Source organism: Patagioenas fasciata, chromosome 26, assembly GCF_037038585.1.
Source record: "Patagioenas fasciata isolate bPatFas1 chromosome 26, bPatFas1.hap1, whole genome shotgun sequence".
NCBI classification, from domain to species: Eukaryota; Metazoa; Chordata; class Aves; order Columbiformes; family Columbidae; genus Patagioenas; species Patagioenas fasciata.
Genome location: NC_092545.1, coordinates 7,383,897 through 7,405,902, shown reverse-complemented (window position 1 = coordinate 7,405,902; position 22,006 = coordinate 7,383,897). Strand labels below are relative to the sequence as shown.

Here is a 22,006-nt window from a genome sequence, read left to right as displayed (position 1 = left end):
GAACCGGGGAGTCCTGTGGCGCCCGGGGTCCTGCGCTCAGCGGTGACAGTGGTGACACGGTGACGGTGTCCGGGCGGCGGGCGCTGGGCTGGAGCCGCGGGATCCCGTGGTGTCCGCGCTGTCCCCGCGGTGCCGCCGCGGCAGGAGCGGTGCCCAGCGCCCCCCGCACCCCTGCAGATGCTGCTCGAAGCTGCAGGACCCTCACCGCGCTGAGCAGGGGCCGGGGTGGTTCCGTTGTTGGTGTTGGGTTGGTCTGGGTTTGTTGTGTGGGTTTTGTTGTTGTTTGCTTTGGGTTTGGGTTTTATCTGTGTGGCTGTTTCTCCTGTTCTGTTTGTTTTGTTGGGTTTTGTGTTGTGGGTTTTCCGTTGGGTTGGGGGGGGAGGGGGGTTGGGTTGGTTTTGTTGTGTTTTGTTTTTTTTTTTTTGTGGGTTTTTTTTAGATTTCTTTGTGGGTTTGGTTTTCTTTCGTTGGTTCTTTCTAATTTATTTTTGTGGGTTTCTTTGTGTGTTTTCTCCTTTGCTGTGGGGTTTTATTGGTCCATGTGGTTTTCTTTTTTGTTTGTTTGTTGTGGGTTGGGTTTTTTTTGTTGGTTGTTTTTTTGTTTGTTTGTTTTCCTTCAGCTGCTTTTGTTATTTTTCAAGTGCAAAGCAGAGGTCACCAGGCCCTGCTGCTTTTTCTTTACTTTTCTCTTTTTTGGTGTGTTCTGTTGGTTGGTTTGGGCGTTTTTGGGTGGGGATTTTTTTTGTTGGTGTTTTTTTGGTGTTTTTTTTTTTGTGTGTTGTGGGGTTTTTGTTTGGTTTTGTTGGTTTTTTTTCAGCTGGTTCTTGTGGTTTTGGTTTCATTTGGTTTTTGTGTTTTTTTTTTTTTTTTTTAGCTTCGCTGCTTTTTATTTTCTTTTTTTCTCAATATTTTTTGTGCGTTTTTGGAGTTTTTTTGGTGTGTGTGGTTGGTTTGGGTGGTTTTGGTGGTGTTTTCAGCCCCAAAGCAGCAGCCCCGTCCCTGACCAGCGCGGACGGGGTCGGCGTTGGGCGCTGGACCCCCCGAGTCCAGGGGAACGCGGAACCAGGTGCGGCTGAGCGGCCGCTCCACAAACCCCGACGGGGGTCCCGCGGCAGCCGGGGACCCATCAGGACCGGCCGGGGTGCGTCCCCAGCTCCGGCGCGTGTGGCACACGGCAGCCTGCGGTGTTTCATGCAAATAAAAACAAATAAAGTAACTTGAATCTATGTAGGCAGCTAGTGCAGGGAAATCCAAATGTAAGAACACTTAGAACAGCTGTGTTGTCCTGGGAGGCAGCAGATGCCCTCCCCCATAAAACAAGAGTTGGGGTACAAAGGCGGCATTTAAAATATTGCCTTCTATAGCACTCCCGAAAACGTGAGCAGGCTCCTGCAGCCAGCGGCGCAAAGCGCCTGCTCCCACGAGCAAGCAGACGACCCAGAGAAAGTGCCCAAGTTTGTAGGAACATCAGGAAAATTGGGAAGTACAGGGGACGAATGCTCAAATGCAAAGAGGCTGCTGCTCGCAGCTCCCAAGGGGTCTGTGCTGTCATGGGGCTCGTGAAGACGCTCGTGGTTGTCACGGCGGTTCATTCAGCGCAGCTCACCCGTTTCACTTGTGACTGACACACATGCACATCAACACACCAGTCCCCCCCCGGGCCTGTAATCACCATATGGAAGCATAGGACACCATAAGTGTTTCATTTAATATTGCCCCTGCAAGGGGCTTCACTGTAACAGTAACAAGAAGGCATCTTTGCCGAGAGCTGCCCAGAGACTCCAGGCAGAATTGGCACCTCTGGAACGAACGGCCAGAGGCTGAATGAGCCGGTCTGGGTGGCTATGGAGTCCCCAAAGTCCACACATTCGGAGCTGCCTCAGACCAGCAGGCGCTGGAGGCAGAGGGCTCAGGAGCGGCTCCGGTCCTCGTGGTTGCCTACAATCATTTTGCTGTAGAGTTTCTGTTGCTCCTCCTTGAATGCATCTTTCACCTTCTCCCTCTTCAGTCCTCCATCCCTGGGGAGAGAGTCAAATCATCAGAGGACCTGCAGGTGTGCACTGTCCAAAACTACACCTGGGGCTGCTCAGAGCTCCTGCAACAGCCGGGCAGTTGCCCCCGCACCTCACCCTGCCAGGGCCCCCTGCAGGGCTCCTGCGCCGTGCTCTGCCAGGAGCTGTGCCCATGGCCCCTGTGCGCAGCATGGCAGCTCCGTCAGATGTGCGAGCTGCTCCAGTACCCCCACAGCAGAGCCTGGGGAGTCCCCCCCCCTCCCCCGTCTGGAGATCTCAGTGCCTGCAAAAGGCCGTTCCCAAGCTCAACCCACTCTGCTGAGCAGCATCGAGTCAGAACCAGGGCATCCCAGCGCGAGCGGCAGTCACAGAACAAAGCCCTGGTGCCCAGCACACCCAGCAGAAGCAAAGACTGGTCCCTGCTACAGAAGAGCAGTTTTGGAGGTCACAGGCAAGATATATCTCGATTTCTCCATAAGCCTACTCTGCCCAATGCAAGACATAAACTGAGCTCCACAGCCCACAAGCACACACCAGGACCCAGAACAAAAAACCCTGGCACCAGGAAGAGAAACGCCCGCCTGGACTCACCAGAGCAGATCCACGAGGCCTCCCTGCCTGGCAATGGCGGACTTCACTCGATTGGCAAAGTGCACAGCGTCCTCTTCGGGCTGCGGGAAAACAAGAGCGTTCAGGAGGAGCAAAGGGCCCGGCGGGTCGGACCAGGTTCACCCCACGCACCTGCCGGGTCATCGGGGGCAAGTACCAGACGCTGCAGACGATGGCCCAGCTGGTCATCATCCTGAGCAGGTAGGTCACCATGCCGTACTTGCTGCTGTTCCAAAAGGCGTCTCCAAACTGCGGGTCGTACTGGAGGCAGAAGAGCTCGTGAAAGTGGCTGCGCCGTCCCTGAGGCTCCCAGTTCCACCCCAGCCCAGTGACAGCCCAGCGCTCCCAGAGCACCTCGAGTGACCTTGGACCAGGCTGCTGACCCAGCAGGGCCAAGACCGGGCTCTCACAGAGCCGCTTGTGCCCTAAGAACGTTTGCCTTTCTCATACCTTGATGGCTACGGGATAAACCGTGGCTCCAATTTCAAAGCTCCCCTTCTTGAACATCATCACAGAGGTGTTGTTGATGCAGGTTCCTGTAAGAGACCAGCACAATCTCCTCAGCTTCCCTCTGTGAGCTGGTTCACAAGCCTCAGCCACACACTGAATGGCAGGGGCGCAGTGCCCAGCAGCTGCCCCCTGTTCTGTGTGCGCAGGATGCGCCACCAGGACATCGTGCACCCGGCTGCCACATGCTGGGGTCAGTCAGCTCCACAGATGCAACATCCCCTTTGTCTCAGTGAAGGGTCCCAAAGCCCTTGGCCGCACAAAAAGGGAAGGAACAGAGATGCAGTGCTGTCCCAATGTGCCCCCTCCACTGGGCACCTGCCCGGCCTTGCTCCAAGCTCACCTTCTGGAAAGATGAGAATCGGCAGTTTGCTCTTGTCCTGGACGTGCTCCGTGAGCCTGAACAGACGAGGGACACCCGTTAGCACAGGGCACAGCAGCCGCCACCAGCAGCCCACGCGGTCCCCTCCCTGCAGCCACCGGGACTGCCTGCCTGCCGGCAGCAGCGGCTCAGCCTCCCAGCACCCACGAAACACAGCAACGTCCTCACCCAGCCCCCACCCCGGCCTCCAGACCCCACTGCAGCTTCCAACCGTCACACCTTTTGGCGACGAGGTGACGATCTTTGACCTCAGAGCGTTCAAACCAGACGTGGGGGCAAGCCTTCACCATGGCTCTCTGAATCACACCCATGAGCCCCCCGTGGATCTGACCCACCTGAACGGGGCAGGAGAACACAAGTTACGAGACGCAGCGACACATGGACGGCCAAGGTGGCTCCAGCTTCACAGCCAGGCTGAGGTTCATCTCTCCACCCTGCCCTGGCAAGGCTCAGAGGAAAAGTCCCAAGCTCTGGCTGGAAGGACAGATGTAGCCTCAAGTCTTTTCCACATCTCAAGAGGTCCAGCTGGGCAAGCGCTTTGCTCGGAGCCCAGGCCACGCACCACAGGACACCTGTGCACGGGGGCTGAGCGCCCTGTGATGTCATGCAGGGACAAGCAGTTCTGCATGCTCAGAAGCCTCTTGCTGCCTCCTCCCTGTCCCGCGCACGATGCTGCTGGTCCCACCACCTGCGCAGCCCAGCCGGGCAGGCAGAGCTGGGGTGCAGACCTTACCATTGCATAGTAGCCATCGCTGGCCAGGATGATCACGTCAATGGGAGATGTGTGATTGGCCACGCAGATGCCTCCATTCCGGGGCCGGTTTTCCCTAAATGCAAAACAAAGGCAGAGGTGAGGGCAGAGGAAAGGAGCGCAAGGCCTGCGAGAGGTGCAGCACGGGGCGGTCAGCAGGAAGCAACACCCTGCGGCACACGGGCCGTCCTCACCGGTCATGGTAGGTGATGATGGCGGTGAGGGCACGCACGCAGATCCGGTAACACATCAGGTGGACGTGCCTGCTCAGGAACTCCTTACACCTGCAGCACAGGACAGAGACCATCACCCCCCAGCTCTAACCCCCAGAATCCAGCGAGACTTCACGTCCCTCCCGCAGACACGCGTCTTGTCCCAGGTTTTGATGTCAGCTTATGACCACTGATTCTTAACTGATGAGAACCAAACTTTGGTCTTTGCTCTCTTCTATCCCCATCCTTTTCAGAGCCCAGGGCTGAGCACTCTGCCACAACCTCAGTGCTCACACCAGGTCTCAAACTGCACAGGGGGGCTCCCCATCCCCTCTTCCCTCAAAGACAAACTCACCTGCCATTTGGCAAATATCCCACCACTGTGGTACCAGTCACCAACAAGCTGATGCCAGTAAACGCCAGGGCTATCCTGCAGAAAGAGGGAAGCTACGCGCTAGCAAACCCACAGGCCCCGCTCACCGAGCAGCCCGTCCCTCCTGACCACGGTGACCGGGACCCGTGGGCTTGCAGAGCCCCAGCAGCCCCGCTCCCGGCTCCCGTGGCAGCACTCACCGCAACGGCAGGAGGAAGCAGTAGCGGATGAGCACGCCCAGGCCCCAGAGCACAGTCAGGCGCAGGCTGATGTACTGGAAGTTGTAGTTGGTCCTGCTGAGCAGGTTCCAGGACTCCAGCTCCTCAGCTGAGAACCTCTTGGTCACTTCATCATCCATGATGGTCTCAATGCCTTTGCGGCAGAAATAGAAGATATCGGAGAGCTCAAACTCAGGGGTGTCGAGGGCTTTGCCGCTGCCGCTCCGGCGGATCTCCTTGATCTCCTCTTCCAGGGATGTTGGCTCCTTTGCAATGATACCTGCAACAAGGCACAGGCAGCTCTGAGCAAACCGCGACCTACCCGCTCAAGGACAGCTGAGAGCCAGGGCCCTGGCCCGCACCTCGGCTGCTCAGAAACACATCTACCCCATTTCAATAAAGAATTTTGAACTTCATATGTACCCACACAGGGCAGGATCTTACCATTGATGTAGGGCTTGTATAACGGATGGTTCTTCTCCTTGGCACCACGCTCTATTCTCAGCGTTGCCCACTGCAAGAGACACACGTGACAAGTGAGAATCGCACGGCCTGGAGCTGCACTTCATGTCACCCGTTTTACAGCCAACTGCCAGGGGAGACCACGGCTAAGGGGAGACCGCGGGGCTGATGCAGGACACTGCTGTCCAGAACTGGAAGAGCGAAGGATGAAGAGCTGAGGGAGGTGGACACAGAGACTCCTCTCCCTCACCACAAAGCTTCGGTTAAAAAAAAATAGACTTCAAAGTCTTTTCAGAAAAACAGTTTCAAAATACAACACCAAAACAAAACAGGCGTTGAGATTGAACGTCCCTGAATTGAAGACAGAAAAAAAATAAAAACAAGGTGAAAAGTTCTATTTTAGATAAACCAAAGTTCTTACTAATTTCTTCTCCCAGTTCGGTCACTGAATTTGAGGACTCAGAGTCTAAAGAGCTGAGCACTGCGAGCTCCGGGGCTGCCTGCCCAAGCCAGACAGCACAGACGCTATGGAAGACCAGCCCTGCTCAACAGCAGCAGCTGTGCCACGAATCCTTTAGCAGCTCCAACTCCATATTTAAGAGGCTAAAACCTCCCTGTCGAGAACACAGCAGCCCTTTCCTTCTGCCTGGGCAGGCAGGGCAGGGCGGTGTAGGCTTTATCTACCAGGAGTTTGGCAAAAATTCTGGTCTCACCAGGGACTTGCTTCAAGGAGAGGTGTTGGCTGTGAGACAGCCCATAAAATCACCCTGCCAAAGGCAAGCAAGGGAAAAGCATGACCCCAAGCTGGAAAATTCCACTTGACCTCCCTGTGCCCAGGTCAGCGAGGGCTGCTGGGCGTCCTCAGGGGCTGCGGGTCCAGACGCAGCTGCGGGCGCAGGGGACAAGCAGGCAACACCCCGGGACACAAGGGCGTTGAGGCTCTGGGTTCTGGCCAGACTGCTCGGGGCTGGCGGCACAAAGTCCTGCCCAGCCTCCTGCTCCTGCCTCCTCCAAACGTGTGCTGGGGAGGAGCAGCTCGGCCCTCCCCATCACACCCTACGCCCCTTTGGGCTTCTTTCCACATGAACTGTAACAGCCTCTGCCTTGCGCGGGACGTTAACCCAGCCAGGCACACGCCCCCTCTCAGCGCATCTGCAGATCCCACTGTACTGTGACGTGCTCACGGGCCAGGCACTGCTGTACCTGGAGAGTTACTGGATCAATTACAGGGAAAAAACAGCCCACAAACAGAAGTCCAGCAAACTGCATTCGGCTGGCACCAGCACGTCACCAGCAAACCAACCTCCACTCCAGTCACCTGCAATGCTCTGAGGGACAAAAGCCTCTTCCGAGCACAACCATGCTTGAAAAGACCCCCTGTAAACACACAGAAAATTCTGAAAGCACGACTTACCTGAAAAATCTTCAGTAATGTCTTCATGTAAACCTTGCGGATGCCAAAGGAGACTCCAAAAATTGCTGGCACAATGATGAAAACCAGAAGCAGAGTGAAGAGGACAGTTATAGAAATCCCCAAGAGATTAACAACCAGGCTGTCAAAGGGGAGCAGGAGGAACATGGTGAAGGGCCCAGGCACGGCTGGTGCCCTGCAGCCAGACAGAAAGGCTGCCCACAGCGACTAACCAGTCCGTCTGTTATTCAGCAACAGTCTCACACATGCACCGAGTCCGCAGCCTGCTCACAGACCCCATTCCAAAGTTCACATCCTTTTTGGGCTCTGCGAGAGGGAATGCAATGGGATCAGGGAGAGCAGTTGGGAAAACAGCCAAACAGTCTGCCAGGAGCCCGGGGCGCTGGGACGGCGCGGGCTGAAGGGCTCAGAGTCGGAACACGTGCAGAGGCTCCTCCATGGGGGTGCGATGGGCACGGCAGGGAAACGACGGTGCGAACAGGCACCCGCCCAAGGTGCCACCAAGCAAGTCCTGCTGTGGGGCAGCGTGCGAAGAAGCTGGCAGCAGAATCCCCTCCTGGCTGCTGAGAGCATGCAGAGCCTCTTCACAGGGATAAGGTGGACTCCATCCCTGAGCCGGCATTGGAGGAGATCGAGGGAGCTGGCACTTGCAGGAGCCTGCCGTACGCGGAGATATTATTGTTCTTTCCGTGAGAGCGCAGGTGCCAGCGCAGATCCTTGCATGACGCCTGGGACCAGCTTAATTTGGGAGAGCCCTGGAATCCACTGACGTTGAAGGGTCGTTACAGACATGAACAAGGTCTGTGTCCCTGGAAAGCTCTTCAAACAGCAAGCTGGCTTCTTGGCAGAGGAGGAACTCACACGCCGCCAGTGCTAGCGGAGGAAAGAGAAACCGTCAGGCAGGTCGTGCAGCTCGGAGAGACGTCAGCCCAGTGAGGGTGGCAGGGTCCAGGGACAGCGGGCTCTGAGACCTGGAAGGCAGCGCTGGGGCTGAGGTCACATCCCTCAGGGCAGCTCCTGAGATGCAGCAGACTTGGGCTGGTGCTGCAGCTGCTGCCCGGTACTGCCACGGACTTGGGAATCACTCCTTGCTGCCACTCGTCCTTTTCATACCATCCACACCTCCAATGGAGCAGGCTTGTCCAGAACCACGCCTAGAGCACAGGACACTGCAATCAGTCCCGAGTACAGGAAAGGAGCCAATGGAGTGACAGAAAACCCTTCCTCATGACAAAGATCTTGTTGCCTGTCTCATTTCAGAGGCATCCCAGAGCACTGAGCCAGCCGGGTACCTGGATTCCTGGGCAGGAATCACTTCCTCTGCCCCTGGCAGCTCCGCAGTCGGCCCAGGGCAGGAAGTCAGCCCAAGGCGACAATCATCGCTGGTGATTAGCCCCAGTGGAACGTGTTGGGTGACAGGGACCAGCCAAAGGTCAAACACCCATCACTACAGCCCGTCTGGGGAAGGACATCCTGCACCACACGGGTACACACAAGGCCAAGTCAGGCTTGTAATAAGAGATGAGTCTGCTCAAGGGAGACATCCCTCTGGATGGAGCATCAGCCCGAGGATGGGATTTAACAGGAACCCGACAGGTAGACAGGAGCAGAGCCTGGGAAGATGCTCTGGCTCCCCGTGCAGTGCACTCCAGCCGCTGGCTTAGCACTGCTGCACCAGCAACACTCGGGGCACCGACAGTGCTTCAAATGAACACGCTGGCCCGCACAAACGTGTGCTGGGACCGGCAGCTCCGCGTGTCACCGCCCGCTACGCCGGAGCCGTCACCCGTCGGCACCGGGCCTCGTGTGGCAAACCGGCCGGACTGGCCTTGCGCGGGGCTCAGTGACCACGTTTCTTCACCGTGTCCCAGGCAGCGCAGGCCACACACCGGCAGCGGCCACGCGTGACGGGCCCGGGCGAGCGCAGGCGGCCCTGCCTGCCGGTCACCGACCGCGGGGCTCACACCAGGACGGTGCCGCCGCCCCCGGGCTGGCAGGAGAGCCGTGCGGCCCCGCAGCCCCGGGCAGGGGCACAACCCGCGGCCCGGAGGGGGCACCACGATCGCCGCCGCACCGGCTGCAGGGCCAGCGCCCAGCGGGGAAGCAGCGGGCCCGGGGGCGGCGGCAGCGCCGGCTCAGCGTTATTCACCGGGACACGGCCCACGAGCGCAGCGAATCAGCGCAAGGCCCGGGGCTCGGCCCGCCGAGCTTCGCCCGCGGCGTGTGCGCGCCCGGCAACGGGAGCCCGGCGGGGAGAGCGGGCGGAGCGGCCGCCGTGCCGGGGAGGGGCGGCTGGTTCCGCTCCTGCGGGCCGGGCCGTGGTACCGAGCGGTGCGGAGGACCGGGCTGTGGCACTGGGATCCGTGGGGTCCGTGCTACGGCACCGAGCACTGTGCTGGCCGGACCGGACCGCAGTGGGCGCGGGGCGGCGCTGCGGCGCGGCCGGCACCACGGCGGGGAGGCCGCTCTCCCCTAGGCGGCCGCCGGTTAACGGTGCGCGGCCAGGCCCTGCCCAGAAGCCCCGATCCCGCGGGCGCAGGCAGCCGCTGGTCCCAGCCCCGTGCCGGGAGGAGCGGCCGCCGGTGCCGAACAGGCCGCTCACGCACCCACTCACTCACTCACTCACCTGCCGCCGCTGCGCCGGGACCTGGCCCCGCCCCAGCCACGTGCCGTGCGCGTCCCCGCCCGCGCTGCGTGCGCTGACGTCAGCGCGCCGCCCGCGGGGCCGCGCGCGCAGGAACGCCCCGCCCTCCCGCGCGGCCAGCAGGGGGCGCCCGGCGCAGGCAGAGCCCGAGGCGCGGCCCCAAGTCACTTTATTAGCTCCCGTTACACACAGCGCGCCCGAGCCGGCCCCGGCCCGACACCACGGGGAGCGCCCCTCGGGACCCGCCGGCGGCTGCTGCGCCGCCGTCACACGGGGAGCGCGGCCCCGCCCCGGCAGCTCCGCACAAGGCACTTGGGCAGCACTGGGACCCTGTTGCTCACATGCTGGTTCCACCCGAAGCGCCTGACAGGCAGCCCAGGGGCTGCAGCTGTTCCTCGGTCCCTCTCGTGTCAGTGTCACCCCGAGAACCCACAGGCAGGAGTCACACCGAGCAGCAGCTTCCAGCCAGGGGTGAAGGAGCTTCCGTGGAGAGTGGTGGCCGCTCGTACAGCAGTAGGCTGGACACATGGAGAAGCCAACAAACTCTGAGCAGCACCTTCTGCAGCTGACCCCTCCCCAAAGCCCCTTGTACCACAGTGGGGACATGGAAGGGACCTACAACCTCTCCACATGCTGCTGTCCTACCAGTAGGGAGCCTGGGTCTCTGTGCAGCGCCAGGTCTGCAGGTGAGAGAGGACCAGGGCAGCAGCTCGAGAGGTGCCGAGATGCTCCCAGGCACTGCTGGCACTCTTCACGGCACGGGAGGGAGGGTGGGTCACACCCACAGGGCAGATCCTGTAGTTCCTCCCGTGGTTGTTGTCCCAGTGGGTCTTCTGTCTGCACTGGAAGGAGATGCAGAACTCTGTGGCCCTGCAAGAGATAGATGGCTTGGGCAGGGCAAGCTCAAAAGAGAAAGTGTCTGTGTCAGCTGAGCCATATGTGCTGTGCATATACTGGCATGAGATATCTCGGAAGCTCTTCCAGCCATCAAAGGTGATGCGGACCATCACTTTCTTCTCATACTCAATGTTTCTGACCTTCACTGTCCCTGACAGGGCACGGTCCTGGATCAGGCAGTTCTCCAAGCAGACAAGGTTACTGTGTAGGCGGCTGCGGAAAGTCACGTAGTCCACAGAGGGCTGTGGAAAGTCCAGCACATACCTGCACACCTCTCGGCATGAGCTCCGCAGCCTAGGTCGGAAGCAGGCAAGATCAGACAGGGCGTGCTGCAAGTCACAGAGGTCCTCCTCGATCTTTGAGAAGAAGTGGACAGCTGTCAGCGAGAGCCCCTTCATGTCAGCGAACACAACCCTCTTCTTCTTCTGGCCCTTGGTGCTCTTGGTGCTGTCCCGCCGCTCAGGTTCAGGTTCTGTGCTCAGCTTTTGGTTGAGACAGGATCTGAGGGGTTTGCGCCCCCGGCTGACCCGCAGCTCGTCGTAGGAGTTCAGCAGCTTGCAGATGGGGGGCGAGTGGCTCAGGCAGACCCGCACGGCCAGGTCCACGGGCATGGCTGGTGGGGTGATGGCCCCGGCGCTGCGCTCCTGGAAAAGCCTGGAGGCGAAGAGGGGGTCAGGCGGCACGTCTCCGGCTGCCGGACCTCCAGCCGCGGCCAACGGCCTCTTCCCTTGGCCCGCCCCGCGCTCACTCCCCGCAGCTCATCCCGCCCCGCTCCGCTGCCGCTGCCGGCGGCTCCGTGCGCTCAATGGAGCCGTGGGAGCGCCGGCGGCCGGGACACCCCGCGCAGCAGCCAATCAGCGCCCGAGACACGCCCCGAGCGGCCAATAGGAGCGCGGCGCTGCCCCGCCCTGGCCGCTCCTGCCGCCCGCTCCTGCGGGGCCGAGCAACGGGGGCCGCACCGGTGAAGGGGGCGCAGACACCGGGCCAGCCCGGGTACCGGAAACCGTCCTCTGCCCGGTAGCGCTCCCAGCTCCTCGGGAGCCCAGCTCCCGGCCGCAGCGCTCAGCTATGGAGGGGGCTAATGGGAGGAGCAGCACAGAAAAAGCTCCTAATGCCAAAAAACCACCAGTGTTTTTAGAAGGTAAACGTTTACTCAACTATCCCCACCTGGGGGAAGCTCCAGGGAGAAGAGGAGCGCATTCCTCTCACAGTTCCAACTGTTTTTATATTAATACACCCCTTTTCAGGCAGCTGTTCAAAGACAGCTATTTCCAGAGTGTCTAAGCACAAGAAAATCCGAGAGTCATATCCTCTATCAAAACTAACATTGAAGTTTCCTACCCCAGCTCCTTGCCCTGAAAAAGAAATTCACTCACATCTGAGCAGGCAAAAGACGCTGTGGTGTCCCTGACATGGATATTCAAAATCACCTTCACTGTTTAGCTCACATGTGACTCCTTGACAGAAAAGCCTGTCACCCAAATCAGATCACCCCTGCCCTGTACTCCTGCTAATCTCCCCAGAGCTGTCTGGCCATTTATGTTTAAGAAGCCCTGATTGTTCCTGCTGACAGCACAGATTTTCATCAGCTCATGACACAACCTCCCTATCAGTACTCACAGCCGGCTTTCCATCGCCACCACGCCTGGAGGTCTCCAGCACAACGCGACACCTCTCGCAGCACCGCCAAAGTGAGTTTGAACCCAGCCCTGGGCAGGCAAAAACCTGCACCTGAGCCCCAGCCTCAGCCAGCACAAACACCAGAAAAAGCAGCAAAAGGGTCAAAGCAGCACCATCCCCCAGAAGGGGTCTTGGAGACACCCCTGCGAGGTGTAACTGCGGCTGTTACTGCCCAAGTCACAAACCCCAGGTCACGGCAACAAACTGCCTTTTCTCGGAACTAGGGGCTCACGGTCTCAGTGGTCTGCATTTGAACCTTCGAATACCTGAAACTTTTTCCTACAGAATTTCCAGTTTCCCCACCACCTAGGAAAACTTGTGTAGGTGGTTATTGCTACTAAGGAATAATCAACCTCACCGAATCATATTATTTATTTGGAACCATTTTCCTGCAGATGCCCTGGAAAAAAGAAATAGGACCACTTTGATATTACTTTTCCTAGACAGGACTTTCAGAGGAACAACTCCCTTGACATGAGCTCTAAGGCCGATATTTCTCAGTTCGGGGAAAGCTGCTATCACCCAGAAGCACTGCAGTCTACAGCCAGGGCAGTCCCCTCTCACCACCAGTGCCCTCCCTGCGACCTCTTCCACCATCCACCTACTTTGCACTTAGAGCTAATCACTCAGTAAACCTGAGCTCCATCCACCTTGGAGGGAGCAGAGAACAGGAGATGTATTTGAGCCAACGGAAGCTGCAAAAGCTGCTCCCACTCTGCACATTCTTGTTCAGAGGCACAGATTAAGGTGGATGGACTGCTGGGTCTTCTCTGTCTAAAAATACAAGCCAAAAGCATCACCTCCTCAAAAAAGTTGTGGACATTTCTTCCCCAAAACAGACAGAGGTGCAGCGTTAGCAGTGAGGCAGCATCTAGTCTCAGAAGTGTCCTGGTATTTAGTCACAGGACACAAAAAGCTGACAGGTATGCCAAAACTGCATCTCACTATCAGCCTGGCTGACTTCAGCCCACTAGCCATCTTCAAAAATCCTCCACAGCCCGCGATGATGCTGCCGTGTGCCAGACTCCAGAGAGGAGCTGCACTGAGGGCACCCTGGAAAGAATGGGACCCAGTTCAGGTTCAGCCGCCAGGACAGGCAGCCCTTCTGCTCACATTGCTGCGGCCATGTGAGCGGCAGCGGCGAGCAAGTACCAGCTGTCTGGATAACTGTTCAGACAAACTTAATAGGGCCAAGGAGAAAGTCTGCCAGACCTGGCCGTTCTCCAAGCAGCTCTATAGCACGCTTCTGCAGCCGCAGATTAACAATGCCTTTGGCTGGGAGCTGGAGTCACCTCTGCGAGCTGCCCGGGCTGCAGATACGTGCTGGGCATAATGCACAGTCCTTCCCAGGGGGCTGTGTGCAGCTATGTGCTACTGATTCCTAGGGATTAAACCCAGCCTCCTCTTAATGTCTATACTTACAGCAATCTTCTTTACCTAAATGGATTCATTAGGAACGCTATAAACCACACATGCAAAGCCACTCACTCTACAAGATGCAAGAGACCATTCTGGGAAAGCTCTGCCAGCCTCATGCTCCAATATGTGAGCTGCAGTTTCCACCCTTAACGTGATTCCAATCCTTCCTGTTCCTTCTGCAAGAACCAAGACTTGCTCTACCAGCAAATATCTTTGTGTGGTGGTTTTTTTACCAATGGATCCTGTGGCAAATGCGGTGCAGAGTTATCCCTTCAGTCCCCCGCAGAGCAGCTGGCCACTTGCACAACAGCCAGGGTTGCACAGACCCTATGGGGAGATCAAAACTGATGGGCGAAGGTGGAGTTTACACAGCTGGTTGCCACACCATTTGGTCAGTTGCCTTCCACCTGATAGCCTAATTTAAAGAACAGTGCTGAACTGGAACAGGAATGAACACACAGCTGCAGGTTTAAAAATAGAGCACTCTGCTATTTACAAAGGCTGTGTTTGCCTTCGAGGCCAGATGTGTCCTGTCCACGTCTGCTGCCACACCAGCCTGGGATCTGGCAAGGCAGCAGCTACGCTCGTCCTTCCCTTGGGACGTGAAGGACACTGTGGTAAGGCTGCTGCAAAGCCTCGCTGGAGGGAGCACTGTGACATACGCTCCTGTCACCCAGGAGCACCAGAGAAAGGAGCCAGCTGTATGCCAGGCGTGTCATGAGCAAGGATGAGTCTGACGAGCTGCAAGGGCAATGAGTGCCCCTGCACCACTGAGGGAATGGTGTCCAGCTGGGTTATTTGCACACTGTCAAGGGTACTGCTGCCCTGCCCAGACACACCACAGCCACAGGGACACGTCAGGGCAGCCCCACGGCCCCACCCCAGCACTCCCTGCTAGCCATGTCCCACTGTCCACTGCGTCACCACCCCACACTCACCACTCGCCCCTCAGATGAGCTGCACGGCGCCTGAGGCCACCAGCGGGGCAATGGTCCGGTAGCGGATGAGGTGCTGAGAGCCCTGCTCCAGGTCGATGGTGTACTCCCTGCAGGGACAGGCAGGACAGTGAGTGCCCCCATGCTGCTGTGACCCACTCCGCGTCTGCGGAATCACCTCGCTGATGTGCGCCGCACCAGGAAGCACCCACCTACCTCTGCTCATCCGTCTCTGGCTCAACCAGGATGTTCTCCTGCCGCTCCAACACCCTCAGGAACACAAACGAGTCCAGGTTGGGCTTGGGAACTGCAGAGAATGATTCAGAGCACAAGCACAGCACTCACTCGTGTTCCTCTGCGGGACACTGAGCTGACAGAGGGGCACGAGACAGCAAACCTGTGACCAGTAAAGGGAACGCAAGGCACTTTTGATCACATATGTGCTCTGCCTCAACACAGGATAGGACTCAATGTCAGGGGCCAGCACCATCAAGGGACAGTGACACAGTAATGTCACGATGCTGTCACCACATCATCTTTGCTCCTGCCAGCTGTGGGACTGGTCTTTTGCATTTTGTGTTCCCCAGAGCTCTCCTACACCTCTACTGTTATAGCTGTCAGATTACCCTGGATGTACTCACCTGATTTTAGGAGAGACACTTTCTGCAGGTTGGGCGGCATGTGTTTCAGGGCCGTGTTTTTTAGATAAGTCTCTGTGTTTGCCATGTACCTGAAACAAATCATTGGAGCATTTACTGGTGTAGTCAAATACAAATTTGCAGCGATAGTACTGAGTCAAAACACCAGTCAGTGACACCTCCTGGTCCCACAGGCATGGCCACAGACAAGTCCAGGGGCCTGCCCTCGTAACCAACTCAGTTACCACAGGTATTTTATTTCCACAAGGAAATCTCCTGGTAACACCCATGGTTCTTACTGTAAACTGCTAAGAGTCTCAAGATGTGTTCAGCGTAACACAGGGGCAAGTTCTATAACGCAGAAAAAGGGAGGGAGAAGCATCCAAAACATACTCACTCTTTAGCAAAGGCGAATTCCTCTGGTGACAGAATGGAAGGCTCCCCTTCTGCTCGTGACTTCTCCTTCTCCAGAACATGGGGAAAAAACTTCTCTATCTGATATTGGAACAAAACCCCAAAGACTGAAACAGACCTTACCCAGTAGTTCAGCATCTACAGCCCCCACTGCCCAGTGGCCTCCCCTGTAAGCACACACACTTGAGGTTGTACTTCAGAGAATACAGAGAGTGCGCCCTAACCAGGTGCCTTGCTGAAACAGGAGGCCGTATATGGGTAAAAAAACACTCCTGAAGTGCCCCTTTTTAATCCCCCAGGCAGCACTTCAGGCATTTACCTTCACAAGCCTACACCTCAAGTAGCTGCTGAGCACGTAACGGATCCTTTCGATCTCCATGCGGTGAACACTGACCTTCAAGTCTCCACTCTTTGCCCGTTTCAGGTTTGCCTCCTGGAAGGAAAAGCAAAGAGAAATTAAGTGGCTGAAATGTCAAATGACAAGAAACAGAGAGGAAGACAGGTCTTGTGCATATGGCCCACAGAACGAGACTGCAACTGTGACACAAGGCGCAGTTTCCTTGTATCTCTCAGTCCCTCCCCAAGACAAGCTCAAAGGAGGAACTCAGAACAACTTTCTCTCGGGGACAGAGGAGCTGACAGCCCTGGCAGCCCCCGAGGGACCCAAGCACGTCCTTGGCAGGCCAGGCATGCAGGGCCTGCCTGCACCGCCTCAGCCCTGCTGAACCTACCATGTGGTCCAGCTGCTCCACAACACACTCCACGATCTCGGGCTTGCTCTCCAGCAGCTCTGGGGCAAACTTCTCATTCAGCCAGGCCTGCAAGAAGGCAGACTGTAAGCAGAGGAGACGATCTGCCACGCACACCGGCCTCCAGAGAGGCCAGGGACTCAGCCGTGCCCCCCGAACCCCGGGCCCCATCCCGGCCCTGCCCCGGGCCCCATCCCGGCCCTGCCCCGGGCCCGGCCGCCCCTCACGGCGCACCTTCCAGACAGCGTCCCAGGGCTCTCCCCGGGACCCGGCCCTCAGCCGTCCTCCCCAGCCCACGCTACCTGCTCCAGGCTGCGGATGAGCTGCGCCGGGGTGAGCACCAGCTCCTCGCTGTCCCCGTCCGAGTCTCCCGCCGGCGCCGGCTCCTCCCCGCCCGCTGCCGCCATCCCGCCAACCGCGGCGGCCCCGCCCCACCGCGCAGGCGCAGGCGCGACTCGGCCCCGCCCCACCGCGCAGGCGCGACCCGGCCCCGCCCCACCGCGCAGGCGCGACCCGGCCCCGCCCCCGCGGAAATGGCGGCCGCCGGGGTGAGGGGGCGGCCGCCGCCCAACAAAGGTGACTGAGAGCGTCCGGACCGACGCCGAAGCGATCGCAGCTCCGTTCGCTCACAACCGCGACCCTGCAAGGGTGAAAACACCACCGCACGCCAGGCGGCACTGCCAAGGATGACACAGACACGGTGTAAGAAAAAGTTTACTAGTCCATTAGTACTTCTGCCAGTATTGCAGGAGATGTGAAAGGCAAACACTGTTACAGCTTAGAAAAAACAAGTTTTGTACAATTAAAATATTAAACAAATCTCTCTCAAAAAAAAAAAAAAATCAGTGGCTGAGTAACAAGGCTGGAATTTGAGACCCAGATTCGGCACCCACAGCACCACCCGGCGCCAAACCGCCCGCCCCAGCCGCCAAGCCTGACGGCTCCAGCTCCCGCGCCCGGGCAGCGGCGCTCGGACCCAACCCGGACCCGCGGCTCCGAGGGGGAGCAGCGGGACAGGACGGCAGCTCGGTCTGCAGACCCTCGCTGCTGCGGGTGCTGCTGAGGAGCGCCGGGGACGCCAAACGACGCGCGGGGCTGCAGCGCCAGCACACAGAACGAAGGAACCGTCTTACACACCCAACAGTTTGTCAAATCAATGTTTTCCTATAAATTATACATAATAAATCCATAAAGAAACAGTTTTACACTTCACATATTAACCAGAGTAGGGCAGGAATTGTTATGTGTATGGGCTCAGCATCCATTTTATAGAACTGACTGGTGTGTGAAGGAACAGACCCCCCTCTTCTGGTGAGCGCTGACAAATGCAACAACAGCACAGACACACGAGTAGAAAATACACCAGCATTAAACTCCGGGTGTTCCTCCGCCTCCTAGGAACAACCAAAACGCTAAAACAAAGAACACTTTGCCTTCTAGTTTTCCACAAGAATCAGCACAGGAAACGTTAAACGCTCGTTGCCGTGAGTCCCTTCTCACCAGGCAGAGGCTCTGGGTGTCCTCTCGCTCCAACACTGGTCGGGAGGGAAAGCCTCGTTTCTGGAAAATTCCCAGCTCCAACTTGCAGCTTTACAAAGCCCGACTGAGGTACAGGAGGGCTTAAGAACTAAGGAGGAACATCACTGCACTCAGGTGACTAAAACTAGACTTCTGTTGGGCTCAGCACCCCGCTTCTTTCAGAAGAGTACGTGGTTTTACCACTTCTGCTTTTTCTTGGAAAAAACAAAACAACAACCAAACTAAGAAGTGATCTCATTGCTTAAACGTCTGCCACAAAATGGATGCTGACCCGCTGCGTCAGCCCGCGCAGAGCGGTTTTGGGAAGTTAGTCCGTGTAGTAGATGGCACTGTGGATCTGGCAGCAGAGAAAGGAATGATGCTCTAAAGTAGGAGGTAGGGGAACTTTGATACAGCAAGTCCACTGTTGTCTGCTAGAAAACAAATTTCATATTATTAGAAACTGTTACTAAACAAGACCGACAAAACCCTCCACAAACCCTTACAGAGCTGTATTGTCACCTTGGGAGGTGGGTGGCAGGACAGGGAGGGTCACCACGTGCTGTGGTGAGAGCAGCAAACAGAAGCCAACACTTAACAGGAAATAAAGACTTTTGCTACTTTTTTTCTTTCCGCACAACAGGCGTAAGCATTTCCAGTCTCCTTCCTGCACACGTTGCCAGCAACCAGACTTAGGTTGGTGCAGAGCACCCAAGACAAGGGAGCCGGTTCAAATTTGAGCTTTTCAAAAGCAAAGCTTAATGGAAGTTAAATATGTATCCTGGAAAGCCAGGGATGGTAATGTTGCAGTTCTACACTGCACGCAATTAGCATGGTCCTTTATTTTAGCCCCTCTCTTTCAAGTACTTGGAGCACTCTCCTCACTTGGTGACTCTGCCATGCAGTGTCATGAAAATAAAGCACCTTTCAGCAACTTTTTCCAGTTAAAGCTCCCAAAGCTAGAGGTTGCTGGCCACTCTTAACTGAAAGCATCATGAAATAAGAACTGGAACAGCTGAAAAACTGCAATAAAAAGGTTTTGTATGCTAGAATACACTCGGGGACAGAGTCATGCAAAGACTTTTTTCCACTCCCAAGTACTTACTCAGAAAACCCAGTCCACGCAAGATCTATGAGAGCAGCCTTTGATTACATTCTGTTGTGGGATAAATATTCTCAGTATGCCAGAATCTACCCTTCTGAGCACAGAGAACACGTTGAAATTGAGAATGTAGTATAAGGTTAACATGTACCTGAGACTCCACGCTTTTATCTCCCACTGGTCATACCTCTGTCTTCATAAATGGTAATTTCAATCTGCACAAAAAAGTTGTTACGGAAACATACTAAAAAAGATTATGAAAACAAACTAAAATAAGGCAGAAAAACATTCAGATATTAGAACCTTTGACCCTTCTGCTTCACGCCCGTGGTTTGAAAGGCAGTTTCAGAGCTACAAAGCACACATAAGAGGTGCCCGGTCAGGCGAGGTCAGTGGCACGTGCAGCCCAGGGCTGCTCTGGCAGCAAGAACACAGATGCTGCGTGTGGAGGGTTTGTGAGCTCTGCCTCCTTCTGTTACCTGACAGATTGTCTCCTGTCACCCAAGAACCACAGAAGGATACAACTCTTAGTCCTCGTTCAATGGGGTCTGTCAGAAGGAGGCCCTGAGGAGCATAGATCTTCTCGTTCTGTTCCTGGATGAACTTGGCTATTTTCTTTAGAACCTGGTAACAGAACAGCACAGAAGTCACAGCTCCTCTGTCAGGTTTCCCTATGCTGGAGTCAGAGCCCCAGCGACACCACAGACACAGCAACATCAGAGAACCCAGCACACAACCAGAGACAAAACTTGTGTGGTTCCTCTGAAGTACGAGCAATCATTGCCTTACTCAAACTGACTAATGCAGACGAGTCTGTCTGATGTTTATGCGAAATCACTCTTCAGTAAGATCAAGGGCCTATATGGAATTTGTATGACAACGGTGCCTGTCACAGCAGCCCCACCAAGAAACATATTCGATTGAAGTTTAGGAGATAAACTGCCTTCCCAGTAGCACTGCAATCAAAAGACACACACCTTTTCGTAATGCGTCTCCATGCACAAGAAGATGGTGTAGGCGGTCAAGCAGGCGAGACACCCTTCCAGGTAAGATTGGCCCCCAAGTTTTTCAGCTTCTGCATAGAGGTTGTTCAGCGTTCGGACAGTCTCTTCAAACTGCTGCCTGTCGATCTGCATGAGAAATGAGGTTTAGCTGTCATGCCCGGCACATTTCGGAACTCACAGTTATCTTCAGGCATCTGCCTGCATTTACTGCTTATCTGCACCTCTGCAGCTGCTGTGTGCGGAGCCAAAGTCTGAAGGACACTCTGAGTTACACACCCGTAGTTCTTTGTTAAATATCTGCCAAGTGATTAGATCAAATCCGAATTCCAACACAGTCCGGAAACAAAACAATTAAGAATAACATAACTAAACCACTGTGCAATTCAAATAGAAAACAACAACACCACCACCTTAACTCTCAATCAAAGAGATCTGCTAGATTAAAAAGAGCAGTTGGGGAGTGGACTGATTGAGGTAACTCTTAATTGCAATAATGCCTTGCTGCTGCAGTGCTGGTCAAACAAGCTCTCAAAAAACAAAACAAAGAAATGAGGAAGAGAAAAAAAGTGCAGAGAGAAAAAAAGAAAGCGTTAGCAAAGAGCGTTTGTTTTGCCGCCAGCTGAAGGCGTTCGCGCCCAGCGCTGCGCAGAGGGAGGGTACCCGAGACGGCCCTTGGGGGCTCCCGAGCGGGCTCAGCGGCGCTGGCCGGGCTGCACAACAACACCGGCTTTGTGCTCCCGCACAACGGACACGTTCTGCCCGCCCGCTGCAGGGCCAGCTGCCCTCCCGCGCCACACAGCCAAACACCGGCCTCGCAGGGACGCCCAAGAGAAGCATTTTGAAGTATTTCTCATGCGGCTTTTCACTGAGAATTACAAGTATTTTCTTAGCGCAGCTGATCAGAAACGCCATCTGGACAACAACAATGACTGAAGCCATAAAATAACCACACCCAGCGCAGGATGTGCCTTTAAACCCGGCACCCCCCTGCCGCCCGCGCAGGGCTGCGCCGCACGGCAGGGCCAGGGCGCCCCGGGCAGCGCCCCGCGGGGAGAGCCCCCCGCACCCAACCTCCTCGGGCCAGGCGGCGGGGCCTGGGCGAGAGGAACCGCAGAACGGGCTCACGGCCGCGCGGGCCTGCCCGGCCACCCGTGACCGCCGCCGGTGCCCGTCCCGCCGCGGGCCCGCCCGCCCGCCTCACCCTGTTCTCCAGCTCGGCCGGGAACTTGCTCTGGAACTGGCAGCGCGTCCCGCCGCTGTAGTCGCGCTGTATGAACACCTTGCCCGACACGGGCGCCTGCTGCGGCCTCATCGCCGCCCACACCGGGCCGGGCCGGGCCGGGCCGCCCGCTCCGCTCCGACGGCTCGCGGCTGTCGCAAAAGCGTCGGGACGGCCCCGGGCTGCGGAAACGGCGGAAGTGCCGCCCGGCGCACGCGCCACCGCCTCACCAGCCCACGGGGAGGGCTCTGCGCATGTGCGCGCACCGCTCGCCTCCCATTGGCCGCGCGGCCTCCCCGCCGCGGGTCCGCGGGTTCGCGGCCCGGAGCAGGACGGAGCGGCTGCCTCGGCCTCGGCCTCGCCCGCCCCGGTGTCGATTTCGTGATGTTGACTTAGGAACTGGAGCCCTTAGGAAGGGGAGGCATCTGCAGCAGCGCTGTCCCGAACAGCTGATAAACACACAATGATTTCCAGGCCCATTAACCTTTGACCTCGGGAATCCTGCTTCTGCAAGGCATAAGCGAGGTCAAAGATCATTTAGTTTAAGAAAAACCTGAAAACTATTCTTACCAAATCCAGACAAGTAGCACGGGAAATTACTGACAATCTCACACCCGAATTTTGACCTCCTCTGTTCCCCCCGGTTGGAGATGGCGCCATCGCGGGCGCAGCCGAGCGCGGGCAGAGCGGGACGGCCCCCCTCGGGGACCCCGCTGCGGTCCCTGCGCCCCCGTTCAGGATTCCTATAGACAGTGGGGAGATTCACATGCTGCAGCAAGACGGCCTCTGGATCTAATGACACTGTTTAAAGGCAGTTCAAATGAACAAG

General features: G+C 56.9%; 4 protein-coding genes across 9 annotated transcripts; all 4 read right to left on the bottom strand.

Annotated features, from left to right (window-relative positions):
- Positions 1 to 1,689: 1,689 nt before the first annotated feature.
- Positions 1,690 to 9,678, bottom strand: GPAT4 (glycerol-3-phosphate acyltransferase 4). 2 transcript variants are annotated; one of them, XM_065856764.2, is made up of 13 exons: positions 9,585 to 9,678; positions 6,941 to 8,112; positions 5,509 to 5,578; positions 5,047 to 5,344; positions 4,829 to 4,903; positions 4,456 to 4,545; positions 4,244 to 4,337; positions 3,730 to 3,845; positions 3,472 to 3,527; positions 3,072 to 3,157; positions 2,754 to 2,882; positions 2,604 to 2,683; positions 1,690 to 2,018 (listed from the first exon to the last, which is right to left on the bottom strand). In XM_065856764.2, the coding sequence occupies exons 2-13, from the start codon at positions 7,103 to 7,105 to the stop codon at positions 1,910 to 1,912; spliced, it is 1,368 nt and encodes a 455-aa protein (XP_065712836.1). In that variant the 5' UTR covers positions 7,106 to 8,112; positions 9,585 to 9,678; the 3' UTR covers positions 1,690 to 1,909. The 2 variants fall into 2 exon arrangements, with proteins under 2 accessions (XP_065712836.1, XP_071655408.1); XM_071799307.1 differs by having other exon boundaries at positions 6,941 to 7,831; positions 9,585 to 9,602.
- Positions 9,679 to 9,754: 76 nt separating this feature from the next.
- On the bottom strand, positions 9,755 to 11,110 carry LOC136112244 (protein phosphatase 1 regulatory subunit 3C-B-like). Its single transcript, XM_065856782.2, has one exon. The coding sequence runs from the start codon at positions 11,108 to 11,110 to the stop codon at positions 10,244 to 10,246; it is 867 nt and encodes a 288-aa protein (XP_065712854.1). The 3' UTR covers positions 9,755 to 10,243.
- A 520-nt stretch (positions 11,111 to 11,630) lies between these two features.
- On the bottom strand, positions 11,631 to 16,759 carry GINS4 (GINS complex subunit 4). 2 transcript variants are annotated; one of them, XM_065856781.2, is made up of 8 exons: positions 16,637 to 16,759; positions 16,317 to 16,403; positions 15,905 to 16,018; positions 15,569 to 15,666; positions 15,175 to 15,263; positions 14,750 to 14,840; positions 14,537 to 14,643; positions 11,631 to 13,925 (listed from the first exon to the last, which is right to left on the bottom strand). In XM_065856781.2, the coding sequence occupies exons 1-7, from the start codon at positions 16,739 to 16,741 to the stop codon at positions 14,547 to 14,549; spliced, it is 681 nt and encodes a 226-aa protein (XP_065712853.1). In that variant the 5' UTR covers positions 16,742 to 16,759; the 3' UTR covers positions 11,631 to 13,925; positions 14,537 to 14,546. The 2 variants fall into 2 exon arrangements, with proteins under 2 accessions (XP_065712853.1, XP_071655409.1); XM_071799308.1 differs by lacking the exon at positions 11,631 to 13,925 and adding an exon at positions 14,061 to 14,339.
- Positions 16,760 to 17,030: 271 nt separating this feature from the next.
- On the bottom strand, positions 17,031 to 21,376 carry GOLGA7 (golgin A7). 4 transcript variants are annotated; one of them, XR_010652823.2, is made up of 6 exons: positions 21,160 to 21,376; positions 19,932 to 20,084; positions 19,477 to 19,578; positions 19,106 to 19,169; positions 18,958 to 19,008; positions 17,031 to 18,286 (listed from the first exon to the last, which is right to left on the bottom strand). XR_010652823.2 is itself a non-coding variant. In XM_065856806.2 (5 exons), the coding sequence occupies exons 1-4, from the start codon at positions 21,268 to 21,270 to the stop codon at positions 19,122 to 19,124; spliced, it is 414 nt and encodes a 137-aa protein (XP_065712878.1). In that variant the 5' UTR covers positions 21,271 to 21,376; the 3' UTR covers positions 17,031 to 18,286; positions 19,106 to 19,121. The 4 variants fall into 4 exon arrangements, 2 of the variants coding, with proteins under 2 accessions (XP_065712878.1, XP_065712879.1); XR_010652824.2 differs by having other exon boundaries at positions 17,031 to 18,283; XM_065856806.2 differs by lacking the exon at positions 18,958 to 19,008.
- Between the last annotated feature and the right edge of the window lie 630 nt (positions 21,377 to 22,006).